A 22,696-nucleotide genomic window follows, 5' to 3' on the forward strand; every position below is an offset into this window, starting at 1 on the left:
ATGGCCACTGTAGCTCCAGAATCACATCCACATTCCAGATAGAGGAAGAATTTACTAGGAGAATAAGCATGTGCTTCCTCACTTTAGTGACATTTATTATGCACACTCCATTACCCTTTATAATCACATTGGCCAAAGCTTACCAACTTGGTCACACCTAGATGCAAGGAAAGCTGGATAATTTATCTTTTTTCTGAGTGGCAATATACCCAACTAAAGATTTGGGGTTTTATTAACCATAGAAGAAGCAGAGAATCAGCACTAGGGACAACTAGCCATCTCTACCATATTGACCAATGGATTTTCTTGGAAAAATATCAATAATAAAAGGTAGACAAAGAATTGTTATAGAAAACAATATTGTATTGTTTTTAAAATATAGATTCTCTTTTAATGTGTAAAATAGTTGAGGCTAGGTTGTGCTTGATATTAAATTATTTGCAGATACTTAGTAAACATTGTAATTAGAAGAAACAGCATTACAAATACTAAATTTTAAAAAGTACATTGATACCTAATAATTTTAATCTTAAATGCACCTTGTTCAAGCCCCACACACCAAAAGGATGAGTAAAATTTGAGTATTTCACAAACGCTGTGCTAAAGAGTTATTTAATTAATATTTTAAATAAGAACTGCTGGTTCGATGTATTGTAGCTCTTACTGTGTAGCTCTCAGAGCTAATAGTTACTGACCACTTATTATTCCAGTCACTGTGTGATTTCGTGTAATCCTCTGGCCTTCTAAGGTCACTATATTATCATTCACATTATACAGGTGAGGACATCAAGGCTAAAAGAGATTTAATTTTTCCTTGGAACCCAGTGTTGTTGGACTCTAATGCCAATGCTTCTAGTCATTATACTTTACTGCTGCTTCTTTATAAATGTTTAATAGTATAATCTATCTGATTGTTACCTTGTATCCACATAGAAAAAGATCTTCTCATTTTAAGTACTGATTCTTTTCACTTAATCATACTACTTTAAGCTCTAAAGATAATTGCAGAGGGACATTATGGAATAAAAACAGCTGGAGGCATCTGTCCATAAGTTAACAGTCACAACAAATAAAAGCAACCTCAGTATCTTATCCATAAGCATCTCATCAAAACCATCTTTGACAACACCACCTTTGCCTTATACAGTATTTGTTTAGATACAAAGTGGAAAGAAGCAAAAGGCTTCTTGGGAAATAAATTTTCTTCTAATTCATAATCAATTTGCTGGGCGGGGGGAGGTCACCTTAGGAGCAACCTTTACCCACTCAAAAATTCATCTCACATTAGCAGTGAGGATTCAGGTATCACTTCAACTCATTATTTTCCTTACTGATAAGTTTAAGGCATTCGTAATCAAATTTTAAGATACTGCCTTCTTGACTTTACAGAATATGTCTCCTGCATTCTATTTCTACTCTCATCACTCTGGCATACATCCAGTTACCCCTTAACTAGACCATTACACTGTCTTAAAGTCTATTTCCCCTTAGCTTCTCCCCACAACTCAGACCATCCTAGAAGTTTCTCCTAATCTTCTAAAATCAAAGCTCAGTCACCTCATTTCCCTGCTTGACACATTTTTTATGATCTCTTGACTTCTTCCCTTCATCTGAAGCCATAGCACTGCTTATACCTTTAACATAATTCCATTGTGTGTGGTTCTTTATTGGATTATAAAGCTTCTTAGGGCTGGAATTATGTTTCTTTCATCTTAGTGTACTCTGAAATATCCTGTGTGGGTTCTTGCAAAGCATTGTGTTCCCTGTAGAGAGTTGTTAAATGAAAGTTGTTAAATTCTTTACTCCCTTTAAGGCCAAAATGTGGTTTAAAAAAATTACAGCCTATTATCCTCAAGCAGTGGTTATAAAAAGTATATCTTCTTCCTACCTTTGTCACGACCCTGATCCAACCCTCTCCTTCATTAAGGGGTTTTGGGTAGATAGAAGGAAAGAAGGCTTGGAATATCTCTTTCACTGAGATTGAGGCTATCTTCCACATTACATTCTTCCTTATTTAAGCATGGCTATACATGTATCTGTCTTTTTACCTGTTCATATAATCTTAGGGAAAGTAGCCCTAAATCTGTTTCCTGATCTTATACCCCTCCTTACTTCCTCTGATTCACCCATTATGTGCCAAGGGATTCAGTGCTGAACAAGATGGGTCATTTCTTACCTTTGGAGCTTTCAGTTTAATAAGAGAGACTGGCTAGCCCACTAGGAATTACAATGCAGAGAGATAAGTGCTTTAACAAGGGAAGTATATAAGGGAGATATTTACTATGCTCAGTGGGTGGGGGGAGGACAGGGAAGGCTTCTCCAAGGCAGTGATTTCTAACTTCAGACTGACAGTGAGAAGTGGGCCTGGATTAGAGGGAACAGAATTGTGGTCAGAGGGAAGAGCATGTGCACAAGTCCAGGAATGATCCCTGTGGGTAGACTGTGAAGTTAGGTAAAGTTGTGAGGCTGAAGAGGAGGGAAACAGTCTCACTACCTCTTCCTTAGATGTTCTCAGGTTTCCTTTGCCTGTGCTCATCTTGTACACTTGTGAAAGTCACCACTTTCACCACTTTATACCACTACTCAGAAAGCTTTTAGAGCTCCATTATTGCCTTTTGCTTTCTCTAGTCTCCTCTTTCGCTGGCTTTGTAGGCTCCCTAAAACTGACCCTAACTTATTTCCCACTGCTTACTAACTCATATCTCTTGCCAGGGACAAGACAATTTCCTTTCAGTCTCTAGAGTTCATCAAGCTTGTTCTCTCCCCTGTGCCATTCCCCTCTACCCATCTTTCAAGCCATACTGACTCTCCATTGCTGCATATTTTTCAGTTTGTGGCATGTAATTTAACACAGAATTACACATTGCCTAGTGTTGTCCTCATTGTTTCTGAGTCTTTTATCATCAACTGTATTGTAAGCTCCCTGAGGGCGGGCTCGGAAGCTGCATTTTAAACTGTTGAGTAGGGGAAAGGAAAGGACATTGGACCTGAAGTCAGACAGACCTGCATCTGACTCTGCCTCTGCCACTTAAAGGTTGGCTGGTTTCTTCTTGGATAGTACAGGAATAATGAGATCCATCTCACAAGGTGGTTGTGAGAAATGGCACAGTCACTCCATGGGAAATTTGTGAACTGTAAAACTCTATATACATTTTCATTTTGTTCCACAGTTATGTAGAGTTATATTCATTATATAATGTGAGATTTTATGGTTCCTTCCAAGACCTTAGGATCTTGAGAATTGCAGACAGTTATTTCTCCTTTTTGACATAATTCTCTCTAATCCAGGTCCTGGCCATTTTTATTCTTCCTCTGTTTCATCTATTTCTGCCCTGTCCTCAAACTTATGGATGAAATCATTTTAGGCAGCCGAGAAAATAGTATTTTGAGACATGAAAAAGTCCAGTTGCCTAATTTATTGATACACTTAAGAAATCTCCCACTGTCTTTTTCTCCTAGCATACTCTGCACGCATAGGAAACAATTACTTAGCATCTACACCTTTACATGAGTGCTCTGGACATAGAGCACTGCTCAGGCCTTTGTGGGCATTCTTTTTTTTTTTTTCCTGTGGTCATTCATAGTCCTAAATAGTTTTTCTGATATCCCTGCTTCTCCAGAACCCATTCTTCTTATTTTTCATTTTTATACCTCTCCTTAGACCAGATTCTTGGATCAGGGGGTCCTATCAGTGACTTGTCAGGTTTTAAAGCTCAGATTCTGAGGGTTCGAGGGCTAGGGATCTTGTTTATGCTATTGCAGGACCAAAGAATGGGGAATCAGAGGAAGCAGACACATGCCTCTAATCCCAAGTGTCAGGGAAAGCTATGGCCAAGTTAAAAGGCCATTTTATTAATTATTACCTACCACTTATACTAGGGGGAAAGAAGGGACCCAACATACTGTTGTTGGTTACCTTACTATCTAAGAACTTACATTATTTGTCAGTCTTTGACTGTATCTAAGAACTTTACTGAGGAGGTTGAAGAAGCTCAGGAAAATAGACTTTAATTGAATGCAAATTTATATAGGAAAATAATGAACATTTCCTTCCTTACTAAGAAAAGCAGAGAGTAGACAAATCTGCTTGTTATTGGGGAAAAGGAATGTTTACGGGGGAGGGGAAGTGGTAGAAAAAATGGCAACATTTAAAATTCAGGGCTTCCCTGGTGGCACAGTGGTTGAGAGTCCGCCTGCCGATGCAGGGGACACGGGTTCGTGCCCCGGTCCGGGAAGATCCCACGTGCCGCGGAGCGGCTGGGCCCGTGAGCCATGGCCGCTGAGCCTGCGCGTCCGGAGCCTGTGCTCCGCAACGGGAGAGCACGACAGTGAGAGGCCCGCGTACCGCAAAAAAAAAAAAAAAAAAAAAAAAAAAAAATTCTGTATTCATGGCACTTTAGGCAATAATTCACACTCAAGAAAAATATTTAATAAAGCAAAATCATCCCTGCTACTCATAAGAATTGTTCTGAAAAGTAAAATTGCCATGAATCAAGTGCATTTAGTCTGGAGACCACCTTTTCGGTATAATTACTGTGTTTTAAACCATGGTTTCCATTGTTCCTAATAGTGTCTTTAGTTATCAACAGCTAGGGAAAAAATCTAGGACACGGAGCTCTATAATCTTTAGAAATAGTAGCTCTCTGAAATTCCTTATAGAACTCAGGACCATTTTTGCTACTTTGGTTCCCCATTTACTGCTTACATTATTGCAAATGTTCTATAATAAATAATCTTCTTAAGCAGAGAGGATAGAAAGTATCCTAAAATCATTTTCATACACTAAATCTCTATTTCAGAGTAGTCTTGAAACTGTAAGAATTTTAGATGATTATCAAGTGAACAGTTTAGACTCTAAATGTACATGAGACAGTTAATGTACATTTTTCAAGGTAATCTCCAAACCCAGTTCAAAGATACCTTCTCTCATGTCACTGATAGGCACAGTGTGTGATTCCAGTACCATTTTTTCATTTCTTCATCTGCAGATTTTTTGGCATGTTTAGGTGGTACTATTATTTTCTGATACAAATAAGCATAGTTTGGGGACTTTTTAAAAGTACCTCTTTGTTCAACACACTGCTTACATGGCCCAGTCTTTGTTTTTTGCCAGATCCTAGGATTGGGGGAATCATTTTTAAGTATTGGATTCTCTTTGTCTCTATGGTATGTGCTGCCCAGTTTTCCAGGTGGCATCAACTAATATTGCTTTTTAAGAAGTGGTTTTTTATGACCCAAGGATACCAAAGAAAAACTGTTATTTAACCCTGTCTTCAATATCTACCTGCTCTCGTCTCTGGAAGAAAGATGACTTTATTTTTTTGCTGTCTGAAGTTAATGTAGCAGAAAATCATCAGAACAAGACATAGACTAGAAGAAAATATTTGCAACACATATATCAGGCAAAGTCTTGTATTCAGAATAAAGAACACTTTCAACTCAGTAGCAAGAAGACAACCAGCCCAATTAAAAAAAAATTAACAGAAGATTTGAATTGTCACTTCATGAATGAAGATATATAAATGACCAATAAGCACATTAAAAAATGTTCAATATCGATAGTTATCCAAGATATGCAAATTAAAACCACAATGCATTATTACTACACAAGGGCTTCTCAATTTCAGCACTTGACATTTTGGACCAAGTATTTCTCTGTTGTGAGGGGCTGCCCTGTATGTTTTAGGATGTTTGGCAGAATCCCTAGCCTCTACCAGGTACGTGTCAGTGGCAACTGACTTACCTACCAGTTGTGAAAAACAAAAATGTATCCAGACATTGTCAAATTACTCTAACAGGGCAAAATCACCCCCAGTTAAGAACCGCTGCACTACACCCATTAGATTGACTGAAATGAAAAATATTGACTATGCTAAGAGTTGGTGAAGATGTAAAGCCACTGGAACTCCCATACACTGCTGGCAGTAATGTAAAAATGGTTCAACCACTATGGAAAACAGTTTGGCAGTTCCTTAGAAAGTTAAACCTATGCTTGTTATATGAGCTGGCCATTACACTCTAAGAAAATAAAATGGAAACATATGTTCAATACAAACCTATCTAAGATCCTTAGGGAATGTACTATCCTACTTAGATGAGAATTTTACACATGAATTGAAAATCTTAAGTACAAAGAACCTTTTCTTTGTTGACATGTAGCATTTTTTCCACTTCCTTACTGGGATCATTTTGCTTCTTCCTGAACTGAAGCTACTTCAGTGAGGATATATTGGTGTAGACTCTTACTTTTTCTCTCTTAAAATGTGTTTCTTGCATTCACTTTCTTAAAAGATAGTTTCATATATTAGTACAATTCAAGAAAGGCCATTTTCTCTCAGTGCTTCAAAGATATTTTTCCCCCAGATCTTCAGGCTTCCATTGTTAAAAATTAGACTGTCAGTTTAGTTTTTCCTTTGTAGGTAATCTGACTTTTCTCTTGGATAACCTTTAAGATCTTCCCTTTTTCTTGGAATTTTTCAGTTTTATTCTATGTCAAGGTATATATTTCCTTTCATTTATTCTGTATGGGATTCATTGTGCTTCCTGGAAATGAGGATTGGTGTCTTTAATCAGTTCTGGAAAATTCTCAGCTGTCATCTCTTAGAATATTGCCTTTCTCCTTCGAGAACTCCAATTAGATATATATTAGACCTTCTATTCCATCCTCCATGTTTTTTATTTCTTCTTCCATATTTTCCATCTCTTTGTATTATGTGCAACATTCTGGATTATTTCTTCAGATTTACTTTCTAGTTTATTAATAATTTTCTCCTCATCTATGCTGAATACACTGTTTATCTATTGAATTTTGTTTCAATTATTGTAAAGTCTGTATTGGATTCATTTTTAAATCTGGTTATTTTTTGATGGTTTCTTGTTCCTCATCCATACTTTCAATTTCCTTTAAAAATTTAAGAAACATATTAAACTGGTATTCTGCATCTATAATTCTAACACCTGAAGTCTTGCAGGTCTTAGGTGATTATTGTTTCTTCAGACCTCACTAATGGTGCTTTTTTTCATGGTATGTTTTATTATTGTAAGCTCACATTCATCAGAATTTTATCTCCTTCAGAGATAATCTGTATTTCTGACTGGAGCCTGGGGGACATAACCAACCCACTTTAACTGAATCCTTGCCTTGTTTTTTGATTGTTTCTTTTAAGACCAGGTAGATAAAGGGATTTAAGGCCCCAGCTCCTCATATGTGAGCCACTTTGTGCTTATAAATTTTCAGAGGAGGTTTTACCCCTTCTACCAAGAGCAAAAGTTGAAACAGGCAAAATTTTTACCTCCTTTTGTAGATGGGGTGTTTTTCCTAGTTAATGCTTTCAATGATAGTTTAGCCTTTTGGGGTTTGGCACCACCCAGTTTCCCAAGTCCTAGGCTTTGTCATCTGTTCCCTATGCTGCTGCTCTAGGTTACTGGGGATTCATAGCCACCAGGATCAGTAATCCCTACCTCCTTGGATTCCTCCTATTGGCCATTTTTGACTTATGAGGATTGCTGTTACTTTGCCAGTTTAGCCATACCTTTTAAATTATATTTCTTATAGAAATATTTGTAGGTGTTTTTTACAACATGAGTAAGAATCATTATCATGGAGGTTAGCTATTACCCTAATCTGTCAGAGAGTGGTGCTGTCAGAGCTCCTTAAGGCTTATTACATCAAAGTACACTTTTAGGGGACTTAACCTGGCAGTCCAGTGATTAAGACTACACCTTCCAATGCAGGGGGTGCAGGTTTGATCCCTGGTTTGGGAGCTAAAATCCCACATGCCTCATGGCCAAGAAACCAAAACATAAAACAGAAGCAATATTGTAACAAACCCAATAAAGACTTTAAAAATGGTCCACATTAAAAAAAAAATCTTAAAAAAAGCCGTAGACTTTTAGTAAATGGCCTACTACTGTACTATCCAAGTTCTTATTTCTGCTTTTTTAGAACTTTTCTGACTCTTTACTTGTGATCAAATGGTTGACTATCATTCTTTCTCTGTCAGTGTAAACAGTAGTAGTCCCTACTTCCTTCTAAATTACTGTGGAATTAGAAACTAAATAAACAAGCTTTTTGTAATTTTATACAAAATAAAAGTAAATTGTGTCTAAGAGAGGTAAACCAAAGGTTTTCCTCTGAGTACAGTACATATTCTTTGGTATATATACTCTGTACCATCTATTTTACTTTTTTTTTTTCTTACTTGTTCTAGATTCTTTTTTTGAGATTGTCAAACGAGTCAATTCAGGTATAATGAGATATTACTATATAAATAGTGTATAATAATCACCTATTTTGTCCAAAATTACTGATTTTCAAATGTGAAAGAAAACATTTTAAGGGGTGTGTGTGTAAATAATCATTAGATTTAATCCTACCAAATCACTCTGAAGTCTACTTTTTGTGTGTGTGTGTGTAGGCAATACAGTATTTAACAACTAAGAAAAATTACCATATTTTCTTATGTTTTAAGTCTGTTAAAGTGACTCTAATGATTGTGTGCCAGTTTGTCTTCATTTATGTTTTCATTTTTCCCTTTTACATAAAATGTTATAATGTTTTCTAGATGTTATGGAGCATTCTTATTCTGGCAGTAGGCTCAGTGGGGAGTCAGTCTAGATTTCCTAGAAAAGGATGATGTTCTAATGACTTGGGTGGTCACAGAGGGTGGGGTGAACAGTCAATTATACAAAAGAGATTTAGGGAAAACAGTACAGGGGAAGATAGGGAGGGATGAAGAGAAAAGTTCATGGTCCCTTGGCCACTTTCCTAATGGACATACAATCACTGGAATAGTAACAGTGGAAAGGAAACTATCTGACAACATCATGGTATAGTAGAAAGAACATGCCTTTGGAGTCGGACAGGCTTAAGTTCTAACCTTTGCTCAAGCCCCTTGCTATGTGACCTTAGGTATTTAACCTCTCTGTCTCACAGTTTCCCATTTCTGAAATGAAGATAGCATCTACCTATAGGGTTATTATAAGGGTTAAGAGTTCAAACATGTAAAGCATTTAGAGGAGTACCTGACACATACTAACTAAAATATGTGTTAGCTATGCTGTTAATATTACCAAATCTGCAACCATGAAGCGTAGCATCTATCTACTTCAAATCTTAGACTAAAAGTCAAATCAAATCTTAGACTAAAAATCTGGGCTTCCCTGGTGGCGCAGTGGTTGAGAGTCCGCCTGCCTATGCAGGGGACACGGGTTCGTGCCTCGGTCTGGGAGGATCCCACATGCCGCGGAGCAGCTGGGCCCGTGAGCCATGGCCGCTGGACCTGCGCGTCCGGAGCCTGTGCTCCGCAACGGGAGAGGCCACAACAGTGAGAGGCCCGCGTACCGCAAAAAAAAAAAAAAAAAAAAATCTTTGACTAAAAATCTGAGTTACTGGTTTTGAAGCTCTCCATCAACCGGCAGTCAGTTACCTAAGTGCCACGACAACAATCAGGTGTTTTGCATAACACAGAATCCTGCTTTCCAAGCCCTTTGTACCTCTTTGCCTTTGCAGTTTAAGGCATTTCTCAGTCCAAGTGTCCCTTTAGGAGCAAAAAGACTACAGTAGGTGGATCTTATAAGGAAATTATAAGAAGGTGGAGAAAGGAAGAAGGTATGGATATTGTTTTTAAAGAAGGTAGACTGGGAAGAAAAAAAATGTCTGGCTGATAGTAGATGCCTAATTAATATTGGTTGAATGAATATTGAATAAATAGGCCCAATATATCCATACATATAGAGATTCATGAATTTAACAGAAACATACACAACCAATCCCTGGTGTATAGATACATAAGTGTTAAGTAATTGATGAAACTTTCAGTAATATTTGGATGGATACTGTTTTAAATTATTAAGGCTTAAGAGACCGAGGAAAATACGAGCTTGATGTAGAGTGTCTCTTTCCCAAATGATGTATTGAAAATACTTTTTTTTCTTGACACAGCATAGCTTAGTTATCTGTGACATTTGAGGATAGAGGAAAAGGATAAAGTAAGGATATCACCAATAAATAAAACCTAGAGTTAGTCTCCAAATATTTGTTTAATTTCCCCCTACCTTCCTAGGGATGTATAGAATACAATGAAATATTGAGAGGAAGTATACATATATACATTTTTGACAGCACCCTACAGTATCAGTAGCAAATTTCTTATGTTTTTTAGTGCATGGTAAGTTCAGTATATAATTGATGATATGGCAAGTCAAGCTGATCTGCTTAAAGTAATTTTTTTTTAGGGAACTAAAACTAGCAAATGATTTAAGCAGTACTTGAAGAAAAAAACAAAAGGTGGTTCTTGAAGATTTTTACAGAAAATATTAGAAACTGCTTTAGAATACTTTATAAATTTGGCAAGCCAAAAGCAGAATGAAGAAAATTATTAACTATTGTTTCACAGTGTTTTTGTGTCTCTATTGCAAGTAACACTGTCAATTTGAGCAAATACTGAGGTTTGCACTAAACATTACAATGATGAAATCTGTAACTCTTTGAAAATCCCTTCTAAATCCTCAGAAAACTTTCTTCTCTCAAGAATATGTATTGAGTGATAGAAATAAGGAGGAAAAATTACATAGAATGGCACTGTACTATTTGTTGTTTGCTTGTTTTGAAGGTTGTATTTGTATGTGGTTGTTTTAAATCATATTTACATTTTTTGGATTCGCACTGTAGCATTTTCTTATTGGGTCCCCCCCACCAATCCCCCGTGAATTTTAGAAATTGAGTATTAGGGAATTTAAGAAGAGAAGAATCTTATACATCTTCCTACCCTTATCCTCTATGCACAGACAAGAAAGAAAATTTCCCGCAAAATTCTATATATTATTACAAATACCCAAATATTTTAAAGATAACTTTATACAGGATCTGGCACAATAAGGATGTAAACAAAATTATCACTACATTACTAAAATCTGATATATTTTGTTTAGGGTTGGTGAAGAGATTTTATCTTTCCTTAACCCAGGACAGTCTATCCTGTTTTATAACTTGTGCTCTGCTCTGACATTATATAATTTTTTTAAAAAAAGCAAAAAACAACAACAACAAAAAAAAACACTGAAGGTTGGACTGCATTGGTATCTGGATCGGTTGAGTCCTTACCTGTTTGTCTGCTTTCTGATTGGCTGAAAACTGTTGCTAAGCTTGTTTTTTGTTCTTCGGGAAAGTCAAAAGTTGAATGTGACCTATTTGAACTGTATCCTGCTGCTTTTGACTCTGCTTTGCTCTTTCTCCGATCCACATACTTTTGTCTGCTATCTTTTGAAGTTTAGATTTTTTTTAACCCATCAATTTGTAAATTTAGAGTGCAGTATTTTAAGGTTTTAAGATTTTAATTGTACATTTGTAATGCACAAATTAGAGTACAGTGGTTTATTCTTTTTTTAATCTGGTTGAATACTTGAAAGTTGAATTTTCTGACATTTAAAGCACGTTCTAATTGTAAAGAGCAAATACATTATTTAAAGACCTGCCTATTACAAACACAAAAGATTATTTGGATATCAATAATATCTTTATTGTTAATAACAATTCCAAAGTGCATCACTGAAGAATTTATTAGGTCACCTTTTTGTGTTTTAGGATAAAAGCTATTATTGATCATATTGGCATGTATGTCACTGAAGGATGAGATTGACTTTATACATGTTTTCTGGAGAAAGGCTAGAAGGATTGACAGTCCTTTCAGTTATAGACCAAATCCGGGACAGCCTAAATAAAAGTTCTACTGGAAGCCAAGTTTGGTTTGTAATTCAGTAAACCATAATTGAACTGTTGTGATTCCAAGAGCCTTTTCTCTAAGGCTCTATTTGGCATTGATGGGAATGAGACTTTGAATTAGATTTCCCCGGCACTCTTTTAGAACCAGCAGAAATCCTGGGAACATTCTCTGAGCCTTAAAGCCTGACTCAAGCCTTGGATGAACAACATAGGGAGCTACAGACTAGCATGGATTCTCCAAACCTACTGGGAGTTCTAGTGTACAGATCAGGAGATGTGGCATGTATATAAAACAGTGATGTTCAAATGTGTTATTGATTTTTTTTTTGTCCACATAGTCTTTAGTGAAACAGTATTACCAGAATTCTGATTTATATACAATATCTAAAACTGGTGTTTTATTAATAAATGATCTCTTTAAAGTTCGAATAAGTAAAGTTAAATTATTTATCAAGCCAATTAGTGAGAACAATGAGCTTATGTTTTAAACAAACTTGAAATAAAGGGGTTATGGATTATAGTTACAGTATTTCTGTATTTTCTTGTATTCATAATATCAGAGAAATCTGGACTGACACAGCAAAGTACCTACATGCTGTAGCAGCCCACTCACTACTATAGTTTTACTCGAGCAGATGCAGGCAGGCATGAATTTTTTAGAAGGCCAGAACACACAAACTATACCCTTCCTCGCCACTGACAAATTTACAAGAATGTTCAAACATACACTCACAGAGATGATGGAAGAAGCTTTATTTACTCCAGTATCTAAATTATTATTTTGGTGGTTTCCAATGCATTTGCTGTTTATAGATGTTTGTAGGTTACCTTGAAAAAGAAAGCTCAAATATAATATTTCATAATATCTCTAAAGTACTTATAAGAAATACAATTCTGAAATCACTGGTAATGTACAAAGAAGCCTGGTGTAGGAGGAAGCCAGGTTCTGTTTAGCGTAAAGCATATTAATTCTTGATAAAATCAGGAATTATATTAACAGAGTAGAACTTTAGAGCTGAAGTAAAGTATGAGAGATCATGAAGTTCATTTGCCCTTCATTTTAAATTTGAGGGGACTAAAACTAGAAGGGTTGTTAAGAGATTGCCATACCTTCTGGGGTTTTGGTTTTGTTTTCTTATTTGTTTGTTGTTTTGTTTTTTTCCTCAGAGTTGGACATTAGTAGATGACTCCCTATTTAATGATCCCTGACAGAATCCCAATCTATTTGCCAATCTGTATGACTTATGTGAGGTTTAAGTCTAAATAAAATAGATGTCCAATCTCAAATTAAGATGTTTCTGCTTGTTCATAGGATTTAAGAAATTAAGTGCATATAATTGGTATTCAGTAAATATTTATAAATAATGAATGACTGAAGGGTTTACGTATTATTAAGATTTCTGTTAATTGGTAAAATAATAGCACTGACATCCATACATAAACCTATGCCGAAACATACTTTTTAAATTAGAGATATAACAAGTTAAAAAAGAATACTACCTTCTCCAACTTGTAATATCTGAATAAAATCCTATTTTAGTGTTTCTCAACTGCCAAAAATTAGGAAAATCAGATTTTCTATTACTACAAATGAAATGATCTTGAATTCTGTTCAAACTTAATCTCATATAACAAAACAAAACATAATTTTTAAAGTTGCATTCTTTTTTTGAGTATTCTTAGCTAAATAGAGAGATAGTAGTGGTAAGTGAAAATAAATATATTTGTTGAATTACAGTGCCCTGAATGTACCCACATCCTTTGGGCAGAGGGAATAATGACCCACAGAGGTGCAGTGAGGATTTTGGAGGGCAGAAGAACAGATGAGAAAATCCAGTGAATGGCATTTAATTTCTAAAATGCTTAGTAATATGCAAGTAGTTTGTAGATGTGGCCTTGTACTTTGTGACGGGGTTAAGGATCTACAACTTAATACCCTCTTGAAAAACAAGAGATCTCAGAAGGAGGCAAAGAAAGAAGGTGGTTTAAAGGATTAAAGAACCTACAACTAAAGATTATCACAAAGGAACTGAGTGGGGGGTTCTTTGAGCTGTTAGAAAAGCACATATTGTTGAACTCTATTCACAGCTTGGTAGTACTAATCATCGTGAGGGGGCATGGATAGGGAGGTCAGGATAGCTGTTATAAATAAAAAATAACTTGATTAAAAGATTTTAGAATATTGTCATTAGGATTTTGTTTCTTTGAATTAAAATTATCTCTAGTTTGAATAAAACATTCAAAATTCAGACGTGATTAAGCAGATGACTTACTAATATGCATTTAGCCTAAACATTTTAACTGTGGGTAAATTCAGTTTTATAAAGGAAGTAAACACTTGAGAATTCAGTTCCATGAAGTCTGTGGGCTCAGGATAAGTTGAAGATATTAGGTTTGATTTTAATCTATTTTGAGAAGACAATTTTTTATATTATGCCAGACCAATATATTCCTTGGACGTAAAATTATAGGTTACGTATTAAAACCAGTTATTGCCTTGTGCCCACAAACAGAAGCATTTTGAGAATTTAAAAAGCATTTTCACATATGTTTTTAGGTACAGATGAAATCCAGCTCCTCAAAAACTATTTTTTTTTAACATCTTTATTGGAGTATATCTGCTTTACACTGTTGTGTTAGTTTCTGCTGTGTAACAAAGTGAATCAGCTATATGTATGCATATATCGCCATATCACCTCCCTCTTGAGCCTCTCTCCCATCCTCCCTCTCCCACCCCTCTAGGTGGTCACAAAGCACTGAGCTGATCTTCCTGTGCTATGCGGCTGCTTCCCACTAGCTATCTATTTTACATTTGGTAGTGTATATATGTCAATGCTACTCTCTCACTTTGTCCCACCCCCCACCCCCGTGTCCTCAAGTCCATTCTCTACGTCTGCATATTTATTCCTGTCCTGCCACTAGGTTCATCAGAACCATTTTATTTTAACATATTTATTTTCTTTTTTTTTTTTTAGATTCCATATATATGTGTTAGCATACGGTATTTGTTTTTCTCTTTCTGACTTACTTCACTCTGTGTGACAGACTCTAAGTCCATCCACCTCACTACAAATAACTCAATTTCATTTCCTTTTATGGTTGAGTAATGTTCCATTCTATATACGCGCTGCATCTTCTTTATCCATTCATCCGATGATGGACATTTATGTTGGTTCCATGTCCTGGGTATTGTAAATAGAGCTGCAGTGAACATTGTGGTACATGACTCTTTTTGAATTATGGTTTTCTCAGTGTATATGCCCAGCAGTGGGATTGCTGGGTCATATGGTAGTTCTATTTTTAGTTTCTTAAGGAATCTCCATACTGTTCTCCATAGTGGCTGTGTCAATTTACATTCCCACCGACAGTGCAAGAGGGTTCCCTTTTCTCCACATCCTCTCCAGCATTTATTGTTTGTAGATTTTTTGATGATGCCCATTCTGACCAGTGTGAGGTGATACCTCATTGTGGTTTTGATTTGCATTTCTCTAATGATTAGTGATGTTGAGCATCCTTTCATGTGTTTGTTGGCAATCTGTATATCTTCTTTGGAGAAATGTCTATTTAGGTCTTCTGCCCATTTTTGGATTGGGTTTTCTGTTTTTTTGATATTGAGCTGCATGAGCTGCTTGTATATTTTGGAGATTAATCCTTTGTCAGTTGCTTCGTTTGCAAATACTTTCTCGCATTCTGAGGGTTGTCTTTTGGTCTTGTTTATGGTTTCCTATGCTGTGCAAAAGCTTTTAAATTTAATTAGGTCCCATTTGCTTATTTTTGTTTTTATTTCCATTACTCTAGGAGGTGGATCAAAAAGGATCTTGCTGTGATTTATGTCATAGAGTGTTCTGCCTATGTTCAAAAACTATTTTAAATACAATACAGTATATATGCACGGCCTGCCTGAGAAATATTTTCTACTTGAACATGTCATACATTAAGTATCTTCCATTACCTTTTTGGTTTTTTTTTTTGAGTTGGTATTTCTTTTTTGTCCTTCTTTAAAACCTTCAGTAACTCCTAAGAACATATGGGATAAAGACCTAACTCTCAGTTTCCCACTACACTCACCTTTTTCTTGAACCTCATCCTATTCCAGATTAAATCCATTCCTTCTTATTTACTTCAACAACAATGCTGAAAAGTAATTAGCTTCTAAAAGTCGTAATGAATGAATTTTCCCACCTAACTTTGATATCTCAACACTTTCTTTACGGTCACTTCACTTTAGAGAAGCCTCAGGGTGTTTAAAGCCAGACTTGGTTACAAAATGTTCATGAATTTGTCAAACTATGGTATGTATACAGGCAGTGTCTGACTTGTAAGTACCTGCCTGACTTAACAAGTCAGCCATATGTACCATTGCCCAAACCTATATAGTCACTATCTTGGTAGTGCAGGAAAACAGGAACAGAAAAATCAAAGGAGCTTGGGAATATCTGGGGTTCCAAAGGGGAAGATGGGAAGAGACTATGAAAAACAGAATTTGCTTGGTAGAGCTGGAAAGGACAAGCTGATTCCCAAGCAGAACCTGCCTGTCTGCCTAAATAGTGACCCCAAAGCCTCCAAGAGTGTTTGTCTAGATGGCCCATATCTTTTATTATATGAATATTGAACTTGAAATTCATTATTAAGTTTTCAGTTGAGTTAAGCTTCTTTTTTTTTAATGGAAACGTCTCTGTGGAGTTCACTCATGCAATACACTCTTATTGAGGGTCTACTGTGTGCTGGGCACTAAGATATGAGAAATACAGCAGTGAACAAAAAAGACAAACATTCTGATTTTATGGAGCTTACATTCTATTGAGACAGACTAAATAAATAAATAAATTAGTATGAGATGTCAGTCCCTCATATAATAAGTGTGAGTTAGTATAAGAAGCCTGTTTTCTTCCTAATACCTACCAGTTATTCTAAGAAGAATAGGGGTAATGTGAGGAGCAGGTAGGAAGTTGGGTAAACTCTATTGAGGGAGCTTTGGGTAGCATGAAGTTACCAAAGGTCTGGGGAGACACTGAGAGGAATGACAGGGGTAGAGAAATAGAGGAGAGAAGCTCTCAAAGACCAAGACCACTCATTCCATGATTTCTTTTTTCTTTTCTGTTTTTTAAAACCAGATCTCACCCTGAGTATGAGCAAGGGAGATACATTTTTCTTTCTTCCTGCCCTCTTTTCTTGCCATCAGAATCAAGAACTTAAGCTAACATACCATTATTGACATTTTAAAAATATTCATTTAAGGAAGCAGCCCAGCTTCTGCTGCTTTGGATTCAGACAGACCTAGGTTCTGATCTCAGTCTGCATTTGACTACTTTTACAACCTTGGACAAGTTACCAATATTTCATGAGTTTCTGTTTTACAAATTTGTAAAATAGAAATAATTGTATCTGCCATGTAAGTGTAAAGTTCTTAGTGTCTGATATATTGGTCTTATCATTAGCCTGGAAAACCTGACCATGATTTAACATGCTTATTCTTTGAGGGAAAGTGATTTTCTAATTTAAAACCACTGACACTATTTGGAATATTACTTGTTTACAAATATGAGTGATGGTCTGTTTCTAAAACCCTATGTAGAAATTTAAAACTGAGCATTTCTAAAAGAAGAAACCCTAAAGGAGAGAAAGATAGCAAAGATTTGTCAACGTTCTTGCTCCTTTATAAGTAATATAATTCTAAAAATTAAATTGAAGAAGTGAAAAAGTAGAGGACAAATAAGAGAATATAAAATTAACGTTCAGTACTAGAAGGATCTCAACATACCCAAAACGTGATGTTGAAAGGAAAAAAGTGCTTAGCAGGCAAGCTATATATTAAAAAAAAACAGGAAGATATCAGCTAGAGGAGAAAAATCTTGACAAAATTAGTAAGCAGAAGTAATCTTAAAAACCAGCATTCATTCCAAGTAAAAATGTTTTAAATGACAATACGGCATTTTTTTCAAGAATGCTTAAACCACATAAATCTAACAAATCCCACTCCCCCTCTTAAAGGAGTTCTTTGGTTTAATGGCTAAAATCATGGCTATGTGTATCTAACCAATTATTAAATATAATTTCTAAAGAATAGATCTACAGATCTATAGTACTTTAATTCCTTTAGTTAATGAGAAAATTCAAGATTTAATATGTGGTCCATGAAAGTGTGATTATACGTTTTGGCCTGATTAGTATTCTTTCTATTAAAATATACATATTCTTTTTCATTAGGTGACTATATTTTTTAAAGTCTAATGGATTTAGGGAAGCCACTTGGTCAGGAGAGCATATAAGTTGAGATTTATCTCCTAAATTTCAAAAACAAAAGTATGAGGCATCATTTCCTTTCTCAAGAAACTTATTATCATGTTGGAGAGACAAATCCACCTTCATCCCTACACTTTGTTTCATTTCCATTGTTCTTCACATCACCCTCTTGCCTTGACAGAATTGCCTCAGCAGCCTTCCTAGCTCATCTTCCTGCCTCTAGTTTTGCCTAAACCTTAGCTGAAATGCAAATTTGATGTCATTCTACTCTTTAAAACTTTTAGTAACTCCACACTACTCTTAAGAATGAAATTTATTGTCCTTAATGAATCTTAAACAAGGTCCCTTCTTACTGTTTATGTTTTACCTAAACTTCATCCATTACTCTCCATACCCTGTGCTCTAGACCCCAGTGAACTTCCTTTATTCAGTTTTCCTAACGGACTACCACTCTCAGTCTTTCCCCTGCCTGTGGGCTTTTGCACATGCTGGTTTCTTTGCCTTAGAACTCTGTCTTTACTCTCCCAAACACTCCCCGATTTTCTTGCCAAGGCCTCTCTACTAATCCTCTAAGCCCCCTAGCTCAGATATCTCTTCCTTCTGGAAGCCCATCTTGAACCACCAGGCCACGTCTGGACTCTCAATGCCACATAGCTCTCTGCTCAGATCAAGTCATTTGACACCACTCTTTTACATGGGTGTAACATCTCGTTCTTGAGAAAATTTAGAGTTGAGACCATTCCTGCTAATGACAAATGCAAAAACCTCACTTTGATACAGTTTGAGTAGGTTTACCAAAACATTTTTATTTTTATATTTATGTATTTGGCTGTGCCTCATTGCTTGTGGGAGCTTAGTTCCCCGACCAGATATTGAACCCACACCCTTGGCAGTGAAAGCTCGGAGTCCTGACCACTGGACCACCAGGGAATTCCCAAAACATTTTTAGAGGAAAGGAAATATTTCAGATTTACTTCTTGGATTAGATGTCAGGATTCTTCATCGAAGAAAAAAATGTTGAAAGGAAATGTTTAAATAGCAGATTTTGTAAATAGCTGCTGGCCTATAATGATAGCCTGTGGTAAATATCAAAAATGTAGTCCTTTGCAATTACTAATCGGTGCTCAGGAGGTTTACTACATGCTTAGCACTGGGGGTTCATTAGCAGAAGCACCTTCAGGACATCTGGCCTACTCACGTAGTGAAATCTTTGGAAAATATAAACTTTTTATTAAATGATTTGGAACAAAGCATTTCCAGAAGTGAGATCTACACAATGATATTTGCAGGTCAATACAGCTGTTGGAATTCTTGGTTAATAAATTTGGAGGCAGCTTTTTTATGTTAGAGAAGAGAATGACTAATTCACAGTTACTGCTCTATCAAAAAGAGCAAAAATCAGTACTCTTTGAAGACCTTAAGTCAGTCTTTATAGAAACCATAAAGGAACCTTGACATTTAATGGCTTGAAAGGGTCTCAGTAAGGACTGAATTAGAATATATTAAAATTATTTTTCTTTTTATGTAAGGCAGCATCAAAATAAACTGAAACTTTCAAAGAAGGAGGAGGGAGGGAGAGAGAGAAAAGAAAAAGAAAGAAAGGAAAGAAAGGAAGGAAGCGAGAAAGAGAAAGAAAGAAAGAAAGAAAGAGAAAGATCCTAATTGGAGCTTCCTATTCAATTTCAACATGTTTCTTCAATAAATATTTATCAAGCACAAAGTATCAAACATGAACATATATATACATACACACATATACACACATATATGTATATATACACATGTGTATACACAGTTTGCAGTTCTAATTTGCATTTAAACCATTTTTGCATTAGCTAAATAAATGCATGCTTTTTCTTGCCTTATTAGAAAATAGAAAGGTAAACATTCTCCATTTTGTAAATGATATTTTAATGTTACAGACAAGGTTATGCCCTACTAGACAGCTAATCCCCACTATTTTATTCCTTCCAGAAAATAAAATCACAGCTCAACTCTTCTAGAGCCATTTTTCACATACTTCCCTCATTAAGTAGCTCTATAGCTCACAACCCCTACATCAAGTCCATTTATGTTTCCACGTTATTCATCTACAACCAGTTTATCTTGGAGGGTATGTCATATTGCTGCAAATTAGATGGTTTACTGGGTTTATTTTTGCCTGTGTGTTTGTGGCTGAGTGGGCATCAGATTAGACTGTTTTTGTGGCTGTGCTCAGAGGAAGAGAGCTTGGACGTCTCTGTAACCTTTTCTTCTATGTCAATATTAACCTCAAATTGCTTTTCTTGACCAGTAAAAATATTTTGGGTGCTTTAGCAATTTACAAAAGCAGTGTATGAGAACATATAACATCATTTTATTTATCTGGAGAAGATAAATAAAAAGTAACCATTTTTAACCTGCTACTTTTAAAATGTGACACTTTAAGAGCTCAAAGAGTAACTCAGTTTTCTCTGAGACATTTTAACCTCACTCCTAAGACTGAAACTTATTTTCATTTATGAGCCCTGGTTCTGTGTCTGTCAGTATTATTGACTTAAACTCTGCTTGTTTCCTTCTATCAGAATGTTCCAACTTTTTTTTTTTTTTTTAACCTGAGCATGTAAGCCTTTGAAAATACGGGGCAAACATGCAAAACAAGAGACCTAATTTAGGAGTTAATTTTTTAAAAAGAAGTTAATGGAGCCCTGTAAGGAAATAGTGTTGACACAGGACTTGAGAGATTTGTGTTCCAGATCCAACAATGTCAGTTATTTGTGTTCCTTTATGACCTGTTTTCTCACGTTCCTCATCAGGTTTCAGAGAGAGATTCTTTCTTTAGAACCTAGGGCGCTTATAAGGAAACAATTTTAAAGCTTTCGAATATACTTGTGAAGAAAAAAAATTTAGAGATCTGCTACCAAGGCTTATCTGTGTAGGAGAGTGATATTTATAGTTTCTACATAGCTTACCCAAAATAATTTTACATTGAATATGGGTCATGGTCCCCTACTTGTTTCTTCATTCTGCGGCCCAGTAGGCGCTGTTTGGGCATTATTGGAAAGAAAGAAGGGAAATTTCAAAAGTTCATAAAATGTGAAGCGAATTTGATTCCCCCTGGTGGTGTCGGGGTCAGCCTAGAGGTGGGTTGCTGTTTGGCTCTAGGTAAATGGACCCGAGCGGGTGGAGGGAGGGCAAGCTTTCAGCTGCTGATGCTGGGACAGGGACACTTTTGCCTTTCAACTGAAACCCGACGGCTCGCGCTGCATCTTCCAGCCGCAGTGCACGCACAGCTCCCGGCGGACCGAGCCCATTCCGACCCGAGGATTAGCTCCTCGCGGCAGTTCGTTCCCTAGAGGTTGTTTCTCGGCCGGCCGCGTAGCCCGCCCCCCGCCAGGGCCCGCTCCTCAGCGCCAAGGGGGCGGGGTGCCGCGGCGCTGCGAGCCCCCATTGGCGCGCGCGGCTGCCGACTCGGCGGAGTGACGGAGGGGGCGGGGCCGCGTGTCTTGTTTGTTTGCGCCGTCCCGCCCCGCACTGCCTCAGCCGTCAGCACGGACTGAGGCGCTCAGCCTCTGAGCTGAGAGGCCGAGTGGCAGCCCGGCCAGCTTTCGCCTCCTCCGCGCCGCCGCGGCTCCCTTGCGCGTCCGCAGCGGCTCCCTTGCGCGTCCGCAGCTGTCCTCACGCTGACATGCGCCTGGCCACAGCCGCGAACGAGGCGTATACGGCCTCGCTGGCCGTCTCGGAGCTGCTGGGCTGCAAGCAGTGTGGCGGGAGCCGCGGCCAGGACGAGGTACCAGGGCAAGGGACCGGGCAAGTGGGCGGGCGGGCACCCGGCCAACTGCTTGGGCTGCACGGAGGTCGCGTCGCTTCCCCGCCCTCGCACCCTAACAGCTTCGGAGAACGCTCCCCGGGGAGGGCGCCGCTGGAGCTACCGCCCGGACGGCCGCCCTGCCCGGCGGGCCGTCGCAGGCTGGCCCGCGCCCCTCAGGTGAAGGGGCGGCCAGTGGTGTTGGGGGGGGGCGTTTGCCACCGAGAGTCGTCCCCGGGCAGAAAATGTTGCGGCTGGGAGGGACAGCTGCCTCGGTCATTTAAATGGAAGTCTCCGAAACAAAATAACGTTGTCTTCTGTACAAGTCTCCACAAGCCAGAAGAAACCTAACAAACTCTAGTCTCACGGTAGAACAGCCTGTGGATTTTTTTCCCCCTCAGCGTCTTGTCAAAACACATTATTCGGGGACCCTCACTCTCTTCGCCTCCTACTTTAAAAAAGAAAGAAAAAGAAACATATTTCGGTCAGTTAAAAATGATGTTGCCTAGAATAAGTATGTACTGCCAGCTCTATGACGTTATGCACAGCGTTTACTCTTGTATTAAACTATCTCTTTTTGTGTCTGAATTGGCCTTCAGAAAGAGCTATTTAATTGTAACATTTTGTATTTTTCCTAAGTGGCTGCAAATAGGGCACCATTTGAGAGTTACTAATACACCTTTAACTCAAATTTGAAACTTTAAAAGGCTTTAATTCAAAAGGTGGCAAGGGAGAAAGTAGAGAAATAGTAATTAAAATCAGAATGTTTTAAGTATTGACTTAAAGAAATGTAAATACGAGGTAATTTCTCTACTGCCCACTAAAATGACTCAGTGTTAGTATTTATATGTATATATATTTTTTGTAAATGGAGTCTACACCATGATATACTACATATATTCATATAAACTTAAATGAAGACACTTTCTCCTGAAGGTTGTAGA

At 37.3% G+C, this 22,696-nt stretch overlaps 1 protein-coding gene and 1 non-coding gene across 4 annotated transcripts in view; one reads left to right on the forward strand and one right to left on the reverse strand.

Annotated features, from left to right (window-relative positions):
- Nucleotides 1-22,696, forward strand: part of SESN1 (sestrin 1) — a 107,319-nt gene that overhangs the window by 64,089 nt on the left and 20,534 nt on the right. The window contains exon 1 of one of the 3 annotated variants that reach the window (XM_067702397.1): nucleotides 21,595-21,734. The exons of the other annotated variants lie outside the window; for them this stretch is intronic. Within the exon in view, the coding sequence (XP_067558498.1) occupies nucleotides 21,633-21,734 (102 nt within the window). The 5' untranslated portion in view covers nucleotides 21,595-21,632. Of the gene's footprint in view, nucleotides 1-21,594; nucleotides 21,735-22,696 lie in introns of those variants that run through there. 3 annotated transcript variants of the gene reach the window in all.
- Nucleotides 1,233-1,348, reverse strand: LOC137205131 (U12 minor spliceosomal RNA). The gene has a single exon (XR_010933996.1). It is a non-coding gene; the product is annotated as a U12 minor spliceosomal RNA (small nuclear RNA).

This window comes from Pseudorca crassidens, chromosome 13, assembly GCF_039906515.1.
Source record: "Pseudorca crassidens isolate mPseCra1 chromosome 13, mPseCra1.hap1, whole genome shotgun sequence".
NCBI classification, from domain to species: domain Eukaryota; kingdom Metazoa; phylum Chordata; class Mammalia; order Artiodactyla; family Delphinidae; genus Pseudorca; species Pseudorca crassidens.